The 17,727-nt window shown below is 36.1% G+C and overlaps 1 protein-coding gene across 5 annotated transcripts in view; it reads right to left on the minus strand.

Annotated features, from left to right (window-relative positions):
• VRK2 (VRK serine/threonine kinase 2) overlaps positions 1–17,727 on the minus strand; it is a 100,484-nt gene that overhangs the window by 5,021 nt on the left and 77,736 nt on the right. For 4 of the 5 annotated variants that reach the window (XM_003125120.5, XM_005662535.4, XM_005662536.4 and 1 more), the window contains 4 exons: positions 15,761–15,881; positions 13,027–13,085; positions 8,623–8,789; positions 3,134–3,292 (listed from right to left, as the gene is read on the minus strand). In XM_003125120.5, coding sequence (XP_003125168.1) covers positions 3,134–3,292; positions 8,623–8,789; positions 13,027–13,085; positions 15,761–15,881 — 506 coding nt within the window. Of the gene's footprint in view, positions 1–3,133; positions 3,293–8,622; positions 8,790–13,026; positions 13,086–15,722; positions 15,882–17,727 lie in introns of all 5 variants that reach the window. The other variant, XR_014841894.1, reaches the window with a different exon arrangement.

Raw genomic sequence — 17,727 nt, forward strand, 5'->3', positions numbered from 1 at the left:
TTTAGTGAAAACAGACAAGGTGATTCTTAGATTTTATGGAGGAGGCCCGGACTGAAAATGTCCATGGCATCTTTGAAGAAAGGTGTTAAAGGATTTAAACTACTTAATCTCAGAACTTGCTGTAAAGCTGTAGTAATTGATACAGTGTGGTTTCGGTGTAAGGATGAACAAATAGATAGAAAAGAGAGTCCAGAAATAGATGCATACTGGACTTCCCATTGTGGCTCAGTGGTAACGAACCTGACTAGTATCCAAGAGGATACATGTTCAATCCCGACTTTGCTCAGCAGGTTAGGTATCTGGCATTGCCACGAGCTGTGGGGTAAGTCACAGATGTGGCTTGGATCCTGTGTTGCTGTGGCAGTGTGGTGTAGGCCAGCAGCTGTAGCTACAATTTGACCCCTAGCCTGGGAATGTCCATAGGATGCCCATGTGGCTCTAAAAAGCAAAAAAGAAAAGAAATAGACCCATCTTATACAATCAGCTGACTTTTGAAAAAGGCTCCAAAGAAATCTAATTAGGAAAAGGTAAATCTTTTTAATAAGTGGTGTTGAGATAACTGGCTTTCTACACAGGAAAGAATGAACCTCAACCCCTATCTCACACCATACCCAACTGATTTGGTTCAGCGACTCAAACATGAAAGCTGAAACTGCAAACTTTCAAAAATATATGTAGCAAAAAAAAATTTAAAAATTGATAAACAACTTCAAATAAAAACCAATAGTTGCTGCTTATCAAAGGCACTGTTACTAATGAATAAGGCAGGCTGCACACTAGGAGAACAAATCCATAATATAGATATTGAAGAGGAAACGTGGAATATACAGAGAATTCCTACAATAATAAAAAGATAGGAGGAGTTCCCATTGTGGCTCAGTGGGTTAAGAACCTGACATAGTGTCTGTGAGGATGCAGATCCCTGGTCTCACTCAGTGGGTTAACGATCTGACGTTGCTGCAAGCTGTGGCATAGGTCACAGATGTGGTTTGGATCCGGTGTGGCTGTGGCATAGGCCACCAGCTACAGCTCTGATTTGACCCCTAGCCTGGGAACTTCTATATGCCACAGTTGTAGCCATTAAAAAAAGAAGAGGAAAAGGAGGAGGAGGAGGAGGAAGAAAAAGAAGAAAAGAATCATCCAAATAAAAATGAATAAAACACTTGAAAAGACACTTTACAAAAGAAGATACATTTTTTTTTTTTCCTGGCAGGGAGGGAGGTTGCCGGCCATGCCCATGGCATGTGGAAGTTCCCAGACCAGGGATCAAACCTGTGCCATAGCAGCAACAATGCCAGATCCGTAACCCACTGTGCCACAAGAAAGCTCCAGGAAGATATATGAATGGGCAGTCAGCACAGGGAAAAGGTGCTCAGAGTTATCAGTCATCAGATAAATGATAACTAAAATCACCGTGAGACACTAATACACACATGCTGGAATGGCTAAAATTAAAAAGACAGACAAACGCCAAATTATAGGGAGGATGTAGGATGGCTGGGACTCACATATATTACCAATGGGAATATAAAATGGGAAGTATTTGTCAGCTTTCTGTAAAGTTGAACATACATCTGCCCCATGACCCAGCAATTCCACTTCTCAGGACAAACAAAACATATCCATTGAAGGGCTTGTGTCAGAATATTCATAACAATGATATTCATGGTGGCTAGAGCCAGGGGTAGCCCAAGTGTCCACTAAAAAAAGAATAGACATGCAAATTATGATGTAGTTAAACAATGAAGTACTACTCAAAAAGAAAGGGAAAAAAATTACTGAGATATACAACATGGGTAAATTTTAAAAAGCCATGCCGAGTAAAAGAAGCCAAACACAAAAGAGGGCACATTGTATGACTCATGACACGTGAAATTCTAGAGGAGGCAAAACTAATCTCGTGATGAAAATGAGAATTATCAGAACAGCAGTTGTATCTTGGGGAAGAAGACTGACTCGGAAGAGGAACAGAACTTTCTGGAGTGATAAAAATCAATACACATCAATTAAAGAAATGAATCCATTGCTTTGCTTGAAATGCAAGCATCAGTATTTTTACAGTCCCTTTCTCCATACACAAGTGGTAATGATACACACATTAAGGGTTGAAAAAGAGTACTCAAGAATCTAAATTTTGCCACCACGCAATATTTGTCTTTAATTTTATAAATGGGAACCATAAGATGTGTCCATTTGAAATAGCTTCCTTTATATCAGTTTAAAAATTAAAAAAAAACTAATGTTGCGACTAATGTTTTATAACAGAATAAACGCAAAAGATTCCAAATAGTACTTAAAAAGCATTTCTCCCTGTAGATAAACTTGTATGCTTGCTGGTTAGATGAGAAATGCCTAACTTGTATGCTCCTAATTTTTACCTTGGCTGCCAAGAAGTTCAGAGCCGAATTCAGTGCTCAGTTTAGTGATAAACATCCCAGCTGTCTGATTAACCAATTCTTTTTTTTTGCGGGGGGGTGGGGGGTAGGGGGTGGGGTGGGGGAGCACTAAATTATCCTGTTCCACATTGTAAACTACCTCAAATCATCTAGGGAAAATGATGTTGTTTAAATCATATTTTAAAAATGGCCATCCTGGAAAAAAAAATTTTTCATGGCAGCTATAAATACCTTGTATGCTTCTCCTTCTTGTCAAAAAAGGTTAAATTAGGAAAGACTTTCACTGTCACATGAGTAAGTCATGTGCTCAAGGTGAGTCACTAGCCAAACAAAAGATCGAATGATATAAAAACATCATTTTAAAATACAACCGCTTCGACAAGAACACTCTCACACTGGGTTATGCGTTAGACTGGAAGAACCAACGTGGAAGTGTGGAATATGGTGAGTCCCTCATGGACCATAGATGGCATAACAAATATAGGTGCATTTTACTGCATTCTCAGGCTAAAGAAAGAAATCAGTTCTGCACGCAAATGTGCTCAATGTCATTCTATTTCTATGATAACTGGTGTTGGCTGCTTTGATTTTATCCGCTGGATGGGACATTTTCTGTCCCTTCTCATTTAACAAAACCATACAACTTTTACCCTCAGAAGAAACTAAAATGTCTGTATTTCCAAAGGCCATATTCTAATGTAACATTAAGGGAAAAAAAACAACAAAACATCTCTCACCTGAGCTGTTTCATTGTTAAGCAAACCAATCAGCTTCTCTTTCTGCACTTTTTTCCTTGTTGCACAGGACTCAGCACTTCTCTCACGGTGGCCTTTTTTTTCTATTAACCTCCTTTGCATCTGATTGACTTGCTTTATTGCAGCCTTTCGTGAATCAACCTGTTGATATAGAGTAAGTAATAACATATAATGAAAACTTTTGACACTTGGAAAAATGCATTCATGTCCAGATTTTTGAAAATTCTATACTTGCCAAACTTTGAAAAGATGAGGAAATAAAGAGGAAACCAACAAATGGAAGTAATAGAAAAACGGAGTAATTGGCAAGATCCAGGCCTTTTCTCATCAATAGGATAAGACCAATTAAAATTGGTGTCACTGTTGTGCACTCTTTAAAAATTATCTCTACAGATAACTTGCTTATTGAAAACAGCATTTTTACAGAAAACTGTCACATTTTAAAACTGCACATGAATTCATTATTAACCTTTGCTGGGAGTAGATCCAGTACTTCTTTGAGTTTAAATTCTTATTAATTAGAATCTTAGTTTTCTATCATTGAAGCAAGCCTGATTAATGTGAACATATAAAAGGAGCTTATGATGTTGCTTACTTTTTTTTATACAGGTAATTTAACCTTTGAGGAGATGAGTAACAGTCCATGACATCTAATACTGTGTACCAGTATCAGAGGTTAAATTCCACAACAAGCATGCTGTCTCTAAGGTTGCTTTTTCACACCATGGTGTTATCTGGGGGATGACGGACTCTCAATAACCTTGAAGTAGACACAGAAATAGAAGGGCAGATCCCACAATACAGTCAGAAGATTGAAAGCTACAGCGAAGATCCTTATGTGAAGTATTTGTTCAGCAGCTTCATGTTTACAGCAGCTGAAAGTGCCATCACCTTTTTTTTCATGGGTTAAATAGGGGGCAGAAGATAGGAAGAGTACAAGGGGAAATAATGGAGTAGCCAGTGCCAAAGTAGAGAATGAATTACACTAGCTGGGCAAGCAGAGCCTTAATTTGTAGTCTCTCAATTTTTAGCCTCTATTGCCAAGTGTGTTCACTCCTTCCCTTTAAAATATGCTGGTGTTTTGTGGCTAGGTTTAAGCTGTCACAACACCATTCTTTATCCCCCGCTCCTCCCGGATCCCAGCTTTTCAAAGGATAGCAAAGCCATTGCTTCTCAGTAACCTGAAAATTGGAATTGCTTTCTGATCACTCAGGGGTTCTTTATTTCTACCATTCAACCCTCCTCGACTCCTAGGAAAATTCATGTGTAACCACCTTCTGAGCCAGTTTTCCATTGAAGTCATCTTGGTAATAAATGCCCATCATATCACTAGTGTGAAACAAAGGGTTTCCTAAGGCTGCTTTCATGCTTCTATCCTAATAAAACACTGGCTTGCCAATCATTGTGAAATGTGTTCAGTGCTATAAAGGATTAGCTGAGATATTAATTGAGGTGTTTAGTGCTTCCTATATGCTAGGCACTTTAAGTATACAGTTTTTTGGCCTGGGAGCCTCTGATGTACAAACAGAATTTGGTCTATTACATTTTGTCCTCTGTGAGGCCTCCTGGATCTGCTATCAGTTGGCTGGATGGTTAAGTTGTGCTGCCATGAGCACTTTTAGCCTAGTAAACAAAATGATACCTAGTTTATGGAAAATTTCTAGGGAAATGTTTGAAATGTTAAGAGTGAAGTAGGATGATGAAATTTAACTCTTAACTGTGAACAGAGTAAACATTTTTCTCAAAGATATAAAAGTAAATATATTATTATTGAGAAAAACACTTTGGGCGCCCCACATGATCAATAGAAGGATACTATCCAAATGTGTGTCATGGTCCAGAAAGTTGCTATTCAAATAAGATATTTTTTTTTAACTTTCCATTGGTACTTCACACTGTCCTACAAATAAGGAATACTTTCGGCCTCCTAAAATTCAATAAGCAAAAAATATGCTTATAATTAAGAATTTATATTCTAATTTTCCTCACACACGGAAAATATGAAGCCAAGTTTAACAGAATTACTTTGAGAATTAAAGCTCCAGAAAGAACTCTGTAAACTTGTTAAGTTCAATACAAAGATTACTACTACTAACAATATATTCACCCCTGGATTTGCTATGCAAACCTCAAATTTAGGGTGAGCGATGGAATGAACTTTTCCTGTCTGAAACATAGGACAGTTTGAACATTTTAACTATGACCTACAGCTACTCTTCTGTTTAGGTAAAGGCCTTACAAAGGATGGTTGGCTCATTGTGCCCAGGTGTCTATACTATCACAATATGGGTTTAGGCATCAAAATAAGGAGAAAGATAATGGTAAAATGATAAAAGGAGCCACTACTGGCTCTTTAGGAAACGGCTTATTCAGTAGTTGAATTGAGACCTCTAGTAGTGCCAGTTTTCAGCTTGGCTTTAGCATTTTCATCTGGGAATTCTAGAGTTTTAGTTCACCTTGATGAGCATTCTTACTGAATACACTTTCTTCAGTGAATTTTGGACATTAAGTCCCAATGGATGGCTTAAATAGACTGAAGTAGCCCTGATAACAGATTCTTCTAATTTGACAATGTTCTCTCTGGAGCCTTCAGAAAGAACTACTAGACAGTAATTTCAGCTATATGGACTGCCATTTTTTTTTGATTGAGGCAAATGTCCCAAAAGATTTGCTTTTCAGGAAAGAATATCAACGTTTCTACTATCTTGACAAAAATTCATTTCTAATTTAACTCCAGTAACAGTATTTGAGGACTTCAAGAAGGCTCAGTTTACAGGGAACAGTTTACAATGCCTAGTGAAAACCAGTATTGGAAAAATACCTCTTTTTTTTCCAAAAAGATTCTATAAGTTTGCTGAGATTCTTATAGTGATGTGCTATTTTCTAATACCTAACCAGAATATATTTTTAACTACTAAACTTAAAAGGCACAAACCACTTATACTGAGGGAAATAACCTTAAAAAAATTAAACATTCATAACTTTCCTTTGAATACTGAATCACAGAAACATTTAATTTATCTAACTATATATGTTTTCTGGTCCACTGACTTCTTTAAAGTATCTTTGTCCAAAAAGTCCAAGTCCAGTGTTTACTATTCTGTTAAGTAGTTAGATCTATATATAGAATAATAAATATTTTTGGTTACTAATAAGGGGATTCTGTCTAAAAAGAGAAAAATTTGGGGCCATGTGATTGATATTCATTCTGGACTTAAAAAATGACTTGAGACTTCTGTTGTGGCTCAGTGAGTTAAGGATCCAATGTCATCACTGCAGCAGCTGGGATCACTGCTGTGGCACAGGTTTGATCCCTGGCCCAGGAACTTCTATATGCCATGGGCATGACACCCCCGCCCCCCCTGCAAAAAAAAGACAAAAGTGATTTTTTTCTATGAAAGCAGTCAATTGTGGAAACTATCCTATACTTGATCATTTAGGAGAACTGAGTTCAGGACAATTGACATGTTACATTGTTCTTTTGATCATTTTCAATTTGGTCTTTGCAGTATTTCAAAATCTGTAAATTTAATTTAAAAATAAAAATTAAGATACTTAAGGTTTGGTCACATATGGTGAACTTATATTTTATGGGATAATTATTAAATATATTAGTGTCCTTAAAACACTAGAAAAATAAAGTCATTATTTAATTAATATTGATCTACTGTGAAATATATCTCTGATTCATCTTAATGTCCCTATTATTCAGGCTGATCATATCGTTAACAGAAATTAACTAGTTTTAGAATGCATATTATTCTTAGTGTTTTCTTTTTACTCATAATCAAAGTGCTCCAATCAAAAGGGAAGGATAAAATATTTTTAATTGAGGCTCATTGGAAAAAATGTTTTATGTTCTATCTCTACATATAAAAATGGTTTCACAACAAACATCCTTTGAATTTGATGAAACTGAAAATTCTGGTGGATAATAATTAGAATTTTATATGAGAGGATATAGCAATCGGGTTTTTAAATGGCCTCTTTTATATTTCAATTACGTTTATGAAACTGAAAAACTACAAAAAAGGAAAAAAATCTACTTAAATTAGTGTAGATTAAGTGATGACCATTATTGCAAGGGAAATACTGTATCAAAGAAATAGCTCTTTGTTTTGTTGCAAAAGTGATAAAAACACAAAAGTCAATAAAACTGTTCAAATAAGTCTCAGTAATTACCAAGATCAAAATCCAGTGGCTTTTTATTAAACATGAACTTTTGTTCTGCCTTCTGCAATACGTAAATAGTGCTGACAATTGGTTTGTAAGGCACTTGCTACAATAAAATGTAATTGTATCATGAGAGAAAGGTGACAATCAGGAGATCATGAAAAAATTACATATTCTCACTGGTAGTTAATTAGCCATGCAAAACCTCCTCAAACAGATATTCTCTTCTATTAGGAATGATTACTATGCAGGCCTACAGATGTCAATACCACAGTCATTCAAATACTTCTTTCCCTACTAATTGAAGGTTGTAAAGCTCTGGTGCCAAGGTTTTGCTTCCAAAGAGCTAATTTATGACTAGAAGGATATTTTATGTCTTCAGTTGCAGCAGCTACAAAATTCAGCAAATCAGAACCATCTGTGCACGGATACTTGACTCACCATTCATCTAGCAGCCTATCAGTCACATTAGTTTGCATCCTGCATTCTTGGCTCATGAACACTTGTGATGATCCAAAGTTCATAAGAAATATTAAAAAAGAATGGCATCCTGACCCAACCTTATTGTACATGCATCAGGAAAAAGAGTACCCCCCTGTTTTTTAAATTTAAGAAAAAATTTTTTGGCCTATGGGCAGTGTCAAGGCAGAATGGGACCTTTAGTTACCAGTCCAGTAACTTTGCTGATAAAAGTCTCAGGTTTTCTCCACTCTCTGAAAAAATGTTTCCAGTTCTGATTCTTTTGTGTTGTATCCAGTTCAATTTTTTTTTTTTTATGTTGCTGTGAGGGAGTCAGAGTTGGAAGAAAGAGTAAAGGAGAAGGTGTAACTTTAATAACTAACTCTTTTCACAAAAAGAATTGTTTCTATAGATTGAAATATCAGCACATAAAAATAATCTAAGAGTATTATTCACACCTTCAAATTATGAAGAAATGAGTCAGCAGAAACAGGGGGATGACTAAAGAAAATCTGAAGAAAAGGAGGAAAACAAAAGGTTTTCATGAATAAAATTGGATTAGCCTTTAATCTTACCCTAGCCCTATGTCCACAACATCAGTGACTGCTTTATTTCTTTAACAGTGCACAGTAGGCCACAGATCCTTTTATTTTCTCCAAGAGATAACAGGTCAAAGGAACTTTCAACAAAAGTTCTTGGAACTGAGTTAGGGGATATAGGAATTAAATATAATAAGTAGGAAACAAGGTTGTCAGACTCATTTTGACACCTAAAACAACTTCGTTTGGTAGAAAAGCTTCACAGAAGGTCATCACTGAATTCCAGGGGCTATTACTTACTTTTTGATTGTTTGGAGGGCGCACATTTAAGCTCTCTCCTTCGGCAGAAAACTCCAGTGGTCCTAAAGGTATTCCACTTGGGTTCAGGATTTTCTTGAGCTTTTGATAGTCTGGCTTTTCATCATATGCTAAACTATGAGCACATACCAAATATTTGGCTATTTCATCTGTGAAGTATTAATTTTTAAAAATGTATCATTCATAATTGTCAGAAACTATCAAGACTAATATTCTCAAAATTGCAGTTGTTTTTCTCTTACACAAGCATGTACAACATGCACACACACATGCATGCACACCTTGAAAAAACTAAGGATGAACAATTTGATGAAAAGTACTTTATAAATGATATCCAAAAATGACTGAAACACAGTTACCTACAGATTTGACATGATGGGAGAAACTGGTGTTTTTGTGTTTTTTTGTTTTTTTGGATTTTTTTTACTTATCTTTGTTGATATGTTTACAATTCACTCATCAAAGCAAGCAAAGTTTTAAAATTATAGTTAGTGGTTTTGATTTATGGGGTGCAACTAAGAACTATATGAATAATACAACAGACCAGCTATGCTTCACACATTTTTTCTGAAGTTTTAAAAATTCAGTTAAAAATACTTACTACAAACCTCTTCAAAAGAAAAAAAAATCACTGCACATTTTAATTAAGGCTTTGATTTTGAGATTACAATAGTCCATTTATAAATGACCTTGAATTCTACATTTTAGCCATAACTGATTTTTTTTTTTTTTTTTTTTTGGTCTTTATAGGGCCTCACTCATGGCATATGAAAGTTCCCAGTCTAGGGGTCAAATCCGAGCTATAGCCCCTCGCCTATGCCACAGCGACAGCTGTGATCCCAGCCACCGCTGTGATCCCAGCCACCAGATCTGAGCCATGTCTGCGACCTACACCACAGCTCACGGCAACGCTGGACCTTAACCCACTGAGTGAGACCAGGGATTGAACCTGCATCCTCATGGATCCTAGTCAGATTTGCTTCCACTAAGCCATGATGGGAACTCCTCCATGACCCACTGTAAACTTTGCTGAACTTCACTCAGGTTCTCCATACCTAGATAGCCCAGTGCAATTATGGCATAGTTACCCTGATTTAGAGCACGAGGGTGGGAAGTTGCTACCTGTTATTTTTTCTCTTCCCTATAATGGTAGAGTAACCCTCTCCCCAGTTAGCAGTTCATTAAAAAGGTATGAACTATAAACTTTAAATATGGGAAAGTAGAATCAGTCATCAAAAATTACATAGCTGCTTTAAAGCAAACGTAGTTTTCACTTTTGTTTCAGGTGGAGTTTCTGAGATACAAGTTAAGTGATAACACCACACACTGTTTAAAAACTGGCATGGTTGTTTGCATTTGTTCAGAGATGTTTAGATACTCCATAAACTAGTTTTTATAAGCCTTTCCTCTTCGAAAACTTATTACTGACCCCCACATCAGTACTTTTTACTTTACTTTCTAAGTTGTTTATATGCTACAGTGGGGAAATCTGGGAGCTTTCATGGGTTTGCAGAAGTGACTTCCTGAATCTTCACTTTCCTCCACGCCTATACCTCCATGAAAGTGAGAAAGTACAGAGGTACTGGGAAAAAATTTTTCCTACAGGGAAAAATTCCAAAAGAATGGTCATCATCTCTTCCCTGAGGAAAGTCAGAGAGTGACCATTTTGTGCTACATTGTCCACAACTCTTTTCTAGGAACATAAAGCTATTGTGGCTAAAATAAAAATTCTTGGCTACAGAGTATTTTTGGTTTGGGTTTTTTTTTTTTTTGGATACTGTAGCAATTCTGCAAACTCCTTTTTTGCTCTCTACTGTGTAAGATATCAAATTGTTATCCAGCACTTGCTCAACCAGATCTCCATAACCAGCAAGTGCTGCAGCTTCATCACATCTATAACTCGTGTTTATAAGAAGCCCTTTTTGGAGGTGTCCAATTCCTGAAGAGATAATAAAAAAAAAGACTAAATTACATTCACTACTGTTTTAATATAAATCTTGTTTTTCTTTATTTCTTTCAAGATTGTTAAGCCCAGACTGGACTACATTATAATTCTATTAATCAGACCATCCCAAATGGAGAAGGGAGCTGAATATGTTGAGAACACTTTTCACAAATCACTGTTGGAAGACAACGGGAGACTCCTGGCACTCCAGCAGCTGACAGCAGCTATGCTGCAAAGCCTTCGTGGGTCTGGGGTTTGAAAAAAATAAAGTAGCAGTGAGGTAGAAGAGGGAGAAAAAGAAAAGAGCCAGCTGTGTTATGAACTGATTATTATGAACCTGAAGCTTAGATGATTGTGACAAGGTACTGGTTTAAATGTTAGTCTTTCAAGACCTGGATTTATTATATTAAGTACACCTTTTAATTTACTAGGATATTTCCTGAGCTATAAAACAAAATGCTTTGAGTAGTATGAAGTTAGAATATTCTTGAATCTTCTGCTTTTTAGGCTAGTGAAATTTTAAGTATCATTTCAGGAGATAGAAACTTTTGAAACTATTAATATTACACTAAGTTGGGCATGCATGTTGCAAACTTCTCAGCTGTTTAATTTCATAAAATGTCTTAGTAATAAAGCTTTTGTAAACTGGCTTAATTTTTATGCTAGCCCTACCCACACTTCTAAGCACAACCAACTTAAGCAACCTTCAGTTAATAACAAAACTTCAGGGAGTACCCATTGTGGCTCAGCAGGTTGGGAAGCCAACTAGTATTTATGAGGATTCCGGTTCACTCCCCAGCCTCACTCAGTGGGTTAAGGATCCGACATTGCCATGAGCTGTGGTGTAGGTCTCAGCTTGGATTCAACCCCTAGGCTGGGAATTTCCATATGTGGCAGGTGCAGACCTATGGGAGGAAGAAAAAAAAAAAATTCAATGTTTTGTGCTTTAGAAATAAAAATCTGTATTTTATAAAATAATAGAATAGACTCAAACAAATGGCTTATACTGAAAAAGAGGAGCCTGGTACCCTTTCCATCATTTCTTATATCATTCAAATCTTATCTCTGGCAATAGCAGTGTTCCAGCATATACACTGGTCCATAAGAATTTATCTTGTACAATCCAGAGCATCTGGGCTTTCTTTTCTAATCCTAAACTGAACAGTTACCTTTTGTGCAAGAGAGACAAGAAAAGAGAGATATACAATTAAAATTTTTTTAACATCTCATCACTCTTTTCACTGTCCTACTGAGGAAAATGCAAGCCGTATGACTTGGTAAAAATGCCAATATTAGCCAAAAAGGAATATTGGCATATTGACTGAGTTAGTGCAGTTATATAAACAAAACGCTTTTCACCTTCCAACCTATCCCCCCACATGAGAACACTACTCTCCCATTTGCCTCCTTCCTTCAGAAGGAAAAGGACTACAGAGAGTAGGAAGCAGAAGCCTCATGCTGGGCGGACTTATGGGACTTGGTAAATGGAGGTGGGAAAATAGGACTGGTTGGTTTGTTTCCTGTGGACAAGAAAATTTTGGTTTCTGGTGAAAGAAGGGCTGTAAACCTAAGTTTACGATGATTTAACTCCACTTTCAAACTCTCAGGTGGAAACTCATACTATTTGACCTTAGCTAGAGGGTCAGCATACATATTTACTTTCTTAAGTCAGCTAAATGCTAACTTTGAAATTGCCTGATATAAAATAGAGTTCAAGATTCACTCTGCTCATCTGTCTCAGAGAGAAAGCAAGCCAGACAGCAGAAGCAGGCTCTGTTCTATGAAACAATCTAACTTGGTTGTTAAATTGGTACTAAGCAATGTGCTATGCAGCACTTGGGTAATTCTGGATTGCCTTACTATTTTTACTGATAATGCTGCCAATTAAAGTATTCCAAAATAGTCTATACTAACATGAAAGACAAACCCATTTAATGAAATATACTCTGAATCCCAAGGTAATATGCCTTTGCAAATCCAAAATTTTTCTGCTGGCTTTTTAGCCAGACCATAAGCCATGTCTAAACAGCATCCAAGTGTTTAATGTTTTTTTTTTTTTTTTAAACTATTAATTGAAAGCAGTTTCTCCTTAAATCAACTTTATCTTTCTTTCAACAATAAACAGAGGTACAAAAACAAAGTCAATTCTAGAAATTCCAGATACAGGTGACAATTAAACCTGTCCATGATTCCCAAAATACACATCTAAGAGCAAACAGTGCAGTCAGCTAGAATGCTAGAATGCTAAATACTTCTTGCAGCATTCATGTGTCTTAATGAAAAGTGTCTAAACAGTCTCTTCTTTAGCAACCTATCTGTAACCCTGAAGAATTCCCTCCCACCACTGGGGCAATGGGTGCAGCAAAAGCTACAAAACAAGAGTGACAAAGTGGTGATGTGTAAATCATATAAGAGAAGGCAGAAGTTATCATTTGACTTACGGCAACTGCTTCCAGAAGGAGCCCATTTAAACACTGACTCGGGGAGCTCATCCAACAGACTAAAATAAAATAGAGTATACCACATGATAAATTTGTTTGCAATCTTGTGATTTGCTGCTTTGATAGAAAACAAAACTCTTTGTTGGTGGGTCACTAATATTATGAGTTTCCATACTTTTTTTCACCCACCTGAAGAGGTAAATGAAGGGGAGAGATCCTTCAAATCTCAATGACCAATTTTATATCAATTACTTAAAAACTAAATGTGGAATTACAGTATAAACATTTTCATACAAAGTCTGTATATGTGGAAATGTCCGAGTAAGGATACATAATTTTTTCTTAAAAACAATGAGAAGAAATATCCAGAAAAATTTTATCAATTTTCAGGATATTTTTCCTCAGGTACTTTCCCTTGGGGAGAGGTAAATTATTTAATTATTTATGTATATTGTTCTCCACTGGGCAATGTTTCATGCTACCTTATGATTAAACAGGTTAACACGAAATATCCAAAAAATAAGACAAAAACCTCATTATTCTAACACATTCCAGTGTTTTAGATTGAACAAGAGCAAATGTCTTGAGTTGCTTCAGCCACAAATACATGAACATTTAACTAAAATTACTGATATGAATGCTTGATTCACAAACTCAGATACAAGCAGAATTGCAAGAATAAATGCACTAATCTAATATGATCCTAAAGGAAAATAAAGGGCACAAGGGAGACAAAGTATTATAGCTGAATATGCAAGCCTGCATTTGTGAGCAAATTTAGGGTTATGCCTTTTTAGTAGCTGAATAAATTACAATTATGTATTATATAAGAAGTTTGAACATGTCTATGTCATAATTATATATATGTCTTAATTATAAACTTCATAATACAACATCAGCTTTACTGGTCTATAGATTTATATTAGAATACAGTCAAAATGAATATATTAACACATATAAGGATTCCCAAAATATAACTGGATATTATGTTTATTAGCATTATATTTTATTATTTATATGATACCATGTTATGATACTTGAATAAACACATGTTGGTATATATTTAGATATTTATACAATGAAGGCATCTATATATGCATATCAATGAAAGACTAAAATAAATAATATTGGTAAGTCTTAGTAAAAGAGAAACATATATATGATTATTAGAATTAAAGTGATAGTATTTTTTAAAAAAGTATTTTATTCAAATTAGGTAAAGTGGAGTTCCCATAGTGGCTCAGTGGTTAATGAACCCGACTAGTAACCATGAGGTTGTGGGTTTGATCCCTAGCCTCACTCAGTGGGTTAAGGATCTAGCGTTGCTGTGAGCTGTGGCTGTGGCTGGCAGCTATAGCTCCTATTGGACCCCGAGCCTGGGAACCTCCACATGCTGTCGGTGTGGCCTAAAAAAAAAAAAAAGACAAAAAGACAAATTAGGTAAAATGAGGTACAATATTGGATACCAAGACTGTTTATATATGCCCATTACTGTGCTTTGATTTGACTCATATATTGAAAAAATGGTAGTTACCTGAGCATTATATGGACACATCAATCATGACAGTAAATGACTAATTAAATAGTCCAATACTGACATATAAACTTGTTAGTTTGGGGTAGGGGACTAGAATGATCAAGAGTCCAAGTAGAGCAATATTTCATACAACATATGTCAATATTTACAAGTGTAATCCGTATTATTCTGTATCTGCAGACTAGACTTTCTCTCTGTTAAGAATTGATGCCACACTGAATGTGAAGACTGATTTCAGCCACCCCTTTTGTAAACTTCTGCTGTGACTTGCCCTACTTGAAGCATAGCCGTCTTTTCTAACTATGATATTATATCTGTGGATAAATACTATTGAGCATATCTTAGTATCTAATGAAAAACTGGTGGAGTTCCTTGGTGGCCTAGTGGTTAAGGATTCAGCGTTGTCACTACTGTAGCTCGGGTTCGATCCCTGGCCCAGGAACTTCTGCATGCCACGGGTGTACCCGCCCCCCCCAAAAAAAAAGAAAGAAAAGAAAAAAAACTGGCTATGCATGTACTACATGCAATTGACTTTTCCTAGTCCTGACCAGTGGGGGAAAAAAAAAAAAAGGTACAATAGTAACCCACTCTGTTCTCTGTCTAACCTAATTCTTATGCTAATAGAGTTCAGATGATTAAAAACTGACTGTGGAATATTAAAAATGTTTATGTGGCTGCCAAATGATCTCTTATATAAATACCTCATATACAAATTGTTTCTCTCTTAAGAAACAAAACATACTCCCTCTAATACACAGGATTAAGAAAAAGGTATGTTGCTCTCACTTGAAAAATATAAGCCCTATCTGTTCCATTTTATATTGTTGCTTTGCAGTTAATGTCAATCACACCAAGCTCACACTAACTCCATATGCTTGCACAATACTATTTGAAAATACTCTTACTTGAAAATACCACCACCTAGAATCTATGCTTTGGAAAACACCATGTAAAGCAACAAATATTTCACTTTATATTTTGTATTACAACTCACATACATGTGATTTCATGGTTATTATCTTAATGGATTTATGTCTGTGAGCTGCTTGCTTTAAAAAAAAAATAATTTTCAAATTTCAGAAATTTGCTTTGGCTATTATGTTGGCTGAATGGCAACTTTCTTTGGGATATTAACTCCCTTTAGTGTATCCCTTCAGACCTGTCACTGTACATGATGGAACACTTGAAAATCTGTACTTTGTTTTAGCAGTCTGGACAGCCACGGGGTCCTGCAGGTTCCGTTCCCAGGGCAGTTTCCCACATAACCACCGCAGCAGGCAGTAGCCGAGGATTTCAAGGTCACTTCGTCTGGACAGGGCTATAGGAATAAGCATTCAGAAAGAAAGATGAGGGATAAGTAAGTTTTGAGAAATAGAGAAATCACTGAATGAACTACCACTGATGAAATATGAAAAAGCCAAATGGGCGACGTGTTTTGTTTGTTCAGCTGGAATAAAACTTAAACACCCAGGCATTTGGCCCCAGTCCACAGACAGGCAGTGACTTGTTGCTGCTGAAAGTAAGGGTCAGTTTCCTCACCTCCTCCAACTTCATCCTTCCTTAGTCTGGCCTGTCACATGAACTTGATCTCCATGGCCTCTGACATGATCCAGACAACCCATAACCTGGCACCAACACTTTCTCAAAGAGCCAAGCAGTAAAACAAAGAAATAAATGTCTGCAGCTAAATTGCTAACATATGTTCCAGGAAGTCCATGGGGTCTGCATTGGTCATGCAGAGACCCTTCAAGTGCAGACTAAACATTGATGGCCTTTCCTGTTCCACTCATACTAGTAGCATTTGAAATTGGAAGAATATGACAAAACTGCCATCTAGTGTGCAGTATTAAAAAAATAGGTCTTAGGATTTTTCAATAAAAGGAAAGTACGGGATAAAATACATGGATCTAAAACTTTACAAATATTATTTCAGATATAAGCAATGCCTGAAATTCTGGTCAAATATACTGAATAAGAAATATAAAGGTAAGGCAAGAGTGTGGATGAGCAGGGTGGGCAGAAGTGGTGGGAAGTAGATTTTAAAGCTAAACAGAGGCTTTCCAAATTTAATATAAGATGGCTTTTCATACAAAAATACAGTAAAAGAATATTTTCAGGCCATTGTAAGTATCAGTATATAAAACTACTAAATGACATAGACTAATTTCATAATAACTTAATGCATTTTTAAAGTAACAGATTTCAAAATAAGGACAATGAAATCTAAGAAACATGTCAAATATCACAAACCATTACTGAAATAATGATTAACACATTAATTACCACAATACCACAAAATAAACTCATTTTTATAACCATTCCAAATTATTATAAAACAATAGGCTAGCTTACATTTCTACCATTACCTTAATATTCATCTGTGCAGGGAAATAAAATCTCCTAAGTGCAATACATGGCTGTTACACCTGCTGTAAACAGGTATCCTGGTTTTATTATCTTTCATTAAATAAACTCTGAACAGTCACTCAGTAAACTTAGTTTTTAATTTAAGAAGTCATCTACTAAGAACAACGCTGCCAGCACATCATAACTACTTTGGGTCACCATACATAAGTTATTATAAAAGCAGAAGACAAGATTAGCTCTTACACATACTTTATCTTAACTGCTATTAGAGTACTGGATTATTAAAGGCCCTTCAATCTAACAGAATGCAACAGTCCCATGGGCGCCCTTTACTTTCTGCACAAGCTTCAACAATGTCCTAATGCAAGACTTGGCTCTCCTATTAAAATAAAAACACAATCTCTACCACGCTGTTTTGCAGTGATTTCTTCAGTAATAAATCTTCCATTAATAATGGAATGGTTCCATTTGTACAGATGTGTTCACAAGTCCCTTTTCCATTATGGCAATTCCTGATTACCATCACTTAAAAAAAAAATTCACATCCTCTAATTTTCTAAAAATTAGATTCTGGCACCTGTTTGGACAACATAGGCTATGCACAAGAGGCCCTTTGAGGAAAAACAATCAGAATTAAAATGGAATGAACCTTCCCAGCCACTTCTCCCAACCCCCCAACTGAGGGATTAATTGATATAAAGCTGTAAGTAATGACAAGTCATTTAGATTTCTGAAGCCAATCTTTCATAAACTGGTCTTCATCTGAAATAGCCCTTCGAGAGTTAACTTTACTTCAC

Source organism: Sus scrofa, chromosome 3 (genome assembly GCF_054392235.1).
Source record: "Sus scrofa isolate SSC_HxYL_T2T_F1_AM1 chromosome 3, Sscrofa_HxYL_maternal_Yorkshire_Landrace_v2.0, whole genome shotgun sequence".
Taxonomy (NCBI): domain Eukaryota; kingdom Metazoa; phylum Chordata; class Mammalia; order Artiodactyla; family Suidae; genus Sus; species Sus scrofa.